This window comes from Austrofundulus limnaeus, unplaced genomic scaffold, assembly GCF_001266775.1.
Source record: "Austrofundulus limnaeus strain Quisiro unplaced genomic scaffold, Austrofundulus_limnaeus-1.0 Scaffold14, whole genome shotgun sequence".
In the NCBI taxonomy this organism is placed as follows: Eukaryota; Metazoa; Chordata; class Actinopteri; order Cyprinodontiformes; family Rivulidae; genus Austrofundulus; species Austrofundulus limnaeus.
In genome coordinates this window covers 3,368,921-3,375,009 of record NW_013952416.1, presented here as the reverse complement: position 1 = coordinate 3,375,009, position 6,089 = coordinate 3,368,921, and the positions used below count along the sequence as shown (strand labels likewise).

The 6,089-nt window shown below is 38.1% G+C and overlaps 1 protein-coding gene across 1 annotated transcript in view; it reads left to right on the top strand.

Moving 5' to 3' along the window:
* The window catches only part of grid2 (glutamate receptor, ionotropic, delta 2), a gene marked incomplete in the record, with an annotated part of 448,996 nt that overhangs the window by 365,753 nt on the left and 77,154 nt on the right, over positions 1–6,089 (top strand). The window contains 1 exon segment of the mRNA XM_014002727.1: positions 3,841–4,036. Coding sequence (XP_013858181.1) covers positions 3,841–4,036 — 196 coding nt within the window.

Below are 6,089 nucleotides of genomic sequence, written 5' to 3'. Positions count from 1 at the left end.
CCATCATTTGGGACTGAACCAGCTGATCTTAATTTGCACTGACAAGGGGCAGGCTTGCTTTCTAATTACTGAGAGAGTTCAGCTGGTGTCTTTTCTTTCCATGCCTTTTTAAACCTCCCTTTCTTCATGTGTTCAATACTTTTTCCCTGTGCCATTCCACGTTATTACAAATAACTTCATTTCTGGACTTTCATGGTTTGATTTCTTTGTATGTATGGATCACTTGGGTTGTTACTGACATCTGGTGAAAGTTTCATGTCATTAGCACCTCTAGTAATATATTAACTGAGAAAAATGGTGGCATGTTCAATACTTACTTTACCCGCTGTATATGTACTGTATATATATTTTTAAATCAGATTGGAGTTGCTTAGGAGGGGATTGCAGGGGAAGAACCATTAAAGGTGTCCTTACCATTAAAAATCAGAAAACATATATTTTTATTCCATAACATATGTGTATATTTGTGAGTGTTTGCATGTATATTCACCCTGGCAAACAATCTTGTCATGAAGCAAAAAGTAGCAGCTCATAGCTGTGCCCATTGTTAAATCTGCTGTGTGGGTGTACTGTATTACAGCTGAATTAATAACACTGTACACTTGTTCTTCATTAAGCAGGATCTGTTCAGTGTTTTGTGCGTGCTTGTTTTGTTTCCCAGATATGYCTATCTCAAATCCATGGGAGGTGTGTAAGCACACATTTAACAAACAAACAAACAGTAATTAGTTCATGTAATGGTTCTCCATTACATTTCTCAGTGGCAAAACTCTTTGAAAGGCAACCCAAGCTCTGTTGCATTATAATTAACAGTAGCTTGTGCATTCCCCTAGAGGTAGCAGTTTATAGGGAAGGGGAAGTGCAAAAAGAGAGACAAGAAAAAACCTCAGTACATACTTGCTTGTTTTTATTTCTATATTTACTACATTTTAATACCCATACATATCAACAATGAACAGTTGGACAAGCCACCCTATCAAGTAATGTGAACTGAATGCTGCTGTCCAAACTGCTTTCTCTTTCATTTCCCCACGTTTTTTACTGCCAAATTCCATTTAACTCTCTGTACTCCATGTCAATTATATGTTGATGCCAGTTCTCACTGTTGGCCTGTAGAGCATGCAGATCCAGGTCTTTTATTTGTAGAGAGAAGATGGCGTACACCAACTAAACTGTTATTTCTTACACTGTAAGTTGTCACTGAACTTACTAAAAAAACTATTTGTTTACGTATGTACATAGAAATAGGTTATGTCCTTCCAGAAATGTCTTCCATTTAAACATCCAAGTCAGATGTTTGTTGCACCACTTACTGCTTTTCTTAAGCCTTGACTGTTTTGCTCAGTAGAGATCAACACTGTACCTAAACTGAGAGCTTTTCAAAAAAATCCAAATTTCAAAACACAAAACTAATAGACATCACATAACTAAATTTGAGGGCATCTACAGTTGCCAAGTGGTCTGGTGTCTCTGTCCTTTAAAATTYATTTGAATTGTCCCAAGGTAATGAGAGATGGTAACTTCAAATCCTTCTGTGTGTTGTTCCAAATGGCAGAGTGGAAAATCTATATGTGTATATATGCATCATAATGATGTCCTGAGAGTGCAGATCATAATGGCTGCAGGTTCTAGACATAAATGAGCATAAATGTGAAGGAAGATGCCCAAAAATGCATTTACAGATAAAAATCAGCCAGCGAGAGTGTCTGCAAGGAGTCAAAGATGGACATTTAATTTTCTGAGCGTCTTTTTGGGACAGTACAAAAAATTAAACACTGTTCTAAAGGTGAATGAAATCTGAACCTGTAAATTGACATGATAATCCTTTAGTTTATTGTCTCATATGCTGAAAATAGATATTTTCTTTGATAGATGGCAGGTTGTGTGCTACACAAAGCCTTATTTGTTGGCAGTTAAATGTTACACAGGGTGACTGTTTTAAATGATTGTTGTTGGAGTGTTGGTGGTTCTGCAGGCCACTTAAGAGAGGAATGAAGTAAATAAACAGTCAACTTAAGGTATCCATGCTAGAGTTGGTTTATTGAAAAGGCCAAAAGGAGCTCTTGTGTCTGAGAGGACACAGTCTAGGCTTTCAATGTGCACTTGTGCCTGAGTCAACACAGTGAGTCATCCTCTGAATGGCAGCTAACGGTGGGGAGGTTCTTTACTTTGCTACGTTACATTGCAGCAGGCCAGGAATACGTTAGATGGAGCATGAGCATTTTAAACTTCATTTAGGGACATGCGAGTTCGGTCGAGGTGACCATGTGTACCATGTACCCCACACCAGAAATGGACTCTATCAGAGGTTCTGGCACTCTGGTACAAACCAGACTGTTTTACTGTCCAAAAGCCAAGGCTTTGTGTGCAGTGTAAATGACTGTGTATAAATATATATTCATATATAAATGATGTGCCATCTCTGCAGCATTTCTCCTCTTTATTACACTATTTGTGCTGGAGATACTGCCCAAGTTACTAGCTTGAATACACAAAGACAATACTAGGTATCCAGTTTGTCTTTGTCTTCCCTTAAGAGTGTGGTATATTTGCCACAACAAAACAGCAATCAGGGCTCAAGGAAAGAGTGCCTCTGGGTCCAATGTGAATGCCTCAGAAATAGACTAGTATGCACTGTGATAAAACTATGTGTCTGAGGGTCGATTTGATCCATTTTAGACATGGGTTTATGTCAACCTGCTGTGACTAGAGGCAGTGTTTTGTGCATTGAAACCCTTATTCCCAATAGTTTGGGGAGATGTGTATTGATCTGAACTGACAGTTCTGAAGTGGGCTCTTGCATCAACCACCAAAGCACAACCCACTTTTGTGGCTGATATAAGAGAAGCTCCTCCTTAGGGCATATGGACAGGACATGACATTGAAGATTGTATTTTTCCCAAAAGGATCAAGGTGGCTGTTTCAACCAGATATTCTGAGAGCCATTTTGGTCTAATCTTTAGAAATATCAGGTATAAGTGGTGGGTCCCACAGGGACACTGTAGGAGTCTAAGCCCTAACTTGCCAATGACTTTGGAGCCTGTGGTGTGCCTTTTCTACTTTCCTCCTCATGTCAGTAGTCTTGGCCAAAACAAGTATGATGAGGACTGGAGTTCTGCTAGTGGCTCCTGACTGGCAAGATCTGAGATAGTAACATGAACATAATGTCTCTTAGCCAGAGCAGACATGCTGACATAGTCTTAGGGGAAATACTATCACCCAAATGTTGATATTCCCAAGCTGCAAATTTGGCCACTGGATGGGGACCTCTCCACAATCTGCAGTCTTTCTAACACCACAGACATCCAGAGCTTCTCTTGCCAGAGAGCTTTAGTTTGAACAAAGTTGTAGATTTGATCAGTGATTAGCATCAGATCATGGGATCCAACTTTTTTTGGTACAAACTGTTCTCTATCTTTTACAAATCCTTGGATAAGCAATTGACTTTACACTGTGAAGCGTAAACGGAGGAATCAGGCAAATGGTCCTGTATTCTTGTTAAAGGTGTGCAAAAGGTTGTAAGGTCATTGATTATTTAATTTARTGCAAACACAGATTCTTACTAACTGTTGTATTATACCAATACACAAACAGAATAAGGCAACAGATGTCTGTGTGGAGTTGATTATATCAGTGAACAGGTAATTTCGAATATTGCCTTTTAAAAATGTTTAGTCTTTTAAGAGTCTCATCTCATCATATATACAATTCACTGTATATTACTATGTCTGTCAGTACAGTTATTGACTATGGGTATGGTCTGCATGGTGTATGAAGAAAATGTTTGACTTGAATGAAGAACAAAAACYAATTTACATTTTTCACTTTTTTTCTTTGTAGATCCCTGCAGGACTTATCCAAGCAGACAGAGTTGCCTTACGGGACAGTGTTAGACTCTGCAGTATATGATCAAGTACGCTCCAAGGCTATGAACCCATTTGAAAGAGATCCCATGTACTCCCAAATGTGGCGAATGATTAATCGCACCGGAGGAGCAGATAATAATGTTGAGGATTCGCGAGAAGGCATCCGTAAGGTAGGCATTTGTCTTTTTTTATTTTATTATTGTTTATTTAAAATTGACTTTTAACATGTGTGAAATCATGACAGGTCTAAACAAATACCGTAGTCGAAGCACTCCTGTGGAAAATAATAAAAAATGGCACAAGGTGTAGAACAGTTGTGAAATCAGCGCATGTATGCATTACTTATAGCAAGACTGAAGCCACCATCTGCTGGCATTCTATCTTATAATTTTGCTGCTTTTGGCTAACAGGTGGAATGATACTTCTTGTACTGCTGTGCAATAAAAGCATGTTGTGTGAGTTGTCGAAAGATTGCATTTATTGCTATTCTGGTAAAATAAAATAGTCTGAAGGTGATCTGGCTTCTATCAGCAGCGGAATGTTCTACAGCCTTTTTGAGGTTTACTGCATTAGCATACAGCTAGAATGTCACTCAGGGAGTATAATAAAATCCTTGCAACTAACAACAGAAGCCACATAATGTCACTGTTATTATAGCTGTGCAAGCTTTATTTTTTTTTTCATTATACTGGTAAGGGGAAGACTTTTGTGTGAAGTGAAGAAGGTAAAATATCATAAGAAAAGATCTTATGTGTTGATATTTTCATTCTTTATTAATAAAAATTGTATAATCTTGAAGCTCGAAGTTTAATAAAAATGGTGGGCAGGAATCCATATAATTCATAACTCCAAACATCAGTGCTCAAATTTCTTTATTTTTCTTTATTGTATGTTAGCATGATTGACAAGTGCACAAAAAAAGGGCTGGGGCTAACTCACGTAAAAGTGGATTAGTTACATGGCAGGGATATAGAAAACTATTAAACATTAGGCAAAGATTTAAAATATATCCTCTATGTTCTGGTAATGAGCAGATTGTGTAGACACKGTTAAACTTGTTTACCTGTGTCTGACTTCCTGAACATCTGGACTGCAATAGTGGAGAAGCAGCTATTTGGATTTTTAATTTCCTTCTTCAACARAAGTCAATTGAAACGCACCTCATGAGTTTATGGCCAGAACTACACATGTGCTATGCAGTATATTTCCAGAAACACTTATATTGGGCAAATGATTATTCAAATATAAACTCAGACTAAACAGTCTACGTGTAAGTCCTGAAACAAAGGTTGTGTTTCAGTCCATTATCAAGAAGGATGTAGAGCAGTAAGACAGACAAAAAGCGAAAGTGGTGAAAGGTTGCAGAGGATTATGCTTTATTTTGATCCCTAATTCACTACACAGTTTATTTTTTGTATTTTCCCCATTTTTCTTTTTTCCTTTTACTGCTAGATATTTACAAACATCTGTTATTTCTTGCACTTGACCCTCGTCTCTKACCCTATCCCTTTCTTTTCAGCATTCAGCATTCTTTTTTTTTCCAGGTCTCTTTTTTTTAGTCACTTCCACTCTCTCATGTATTCTCATTGTGTTAAAGGCTACAGGGTGCACTCTAGTGGTTTGTTAATATGTGTCTTCCTTCATTATAAGCAGTAYCACAAGTCTTGTTTTTCGAGACTAGCACAGTCAGGTTGTTGTTACTGTTGTCATGATTATACATCTACACTGTAATAAATACAACATAACTGTAAAACAATGTCATTGCATATCCACCTAGAGCCATGTTGATTTCGTTAAACACAATGCAGTAAATTGGCTCCCCTCACTTGAGATTGTAATGCTTCCTTTGGGCCTGCTAGTAAACCAACATACAGGATCTTTGTTAGAACACAATATGTCAAAAGTAAAACTATTTTTTCAACCTGATGCCTTTCAGCCTGCTAAAGTCRCTGGTCATTCTGAGAAATATAACTGGAAGGCTGCCAACAGCATCTGCAGTCGTATTTTCAAGCTGGAGGCTATTTGGGAGGCCATGATGTTATTAACAGACCCCGTGAGCCAGTTGATCTCGGACATCTTCTCTTCTTTGTCTCACTTTGATTTATTTGGCGGTGTCTGTCTTCATCAGCCCCAGTCCCTTTGCTATATTTGATTCCATTGAGGTTAAGAACTCTCTCTCTCTCTCTCTCTCTCTCTCTCTCTCTCTCTCTCTCTCTCTCTCTC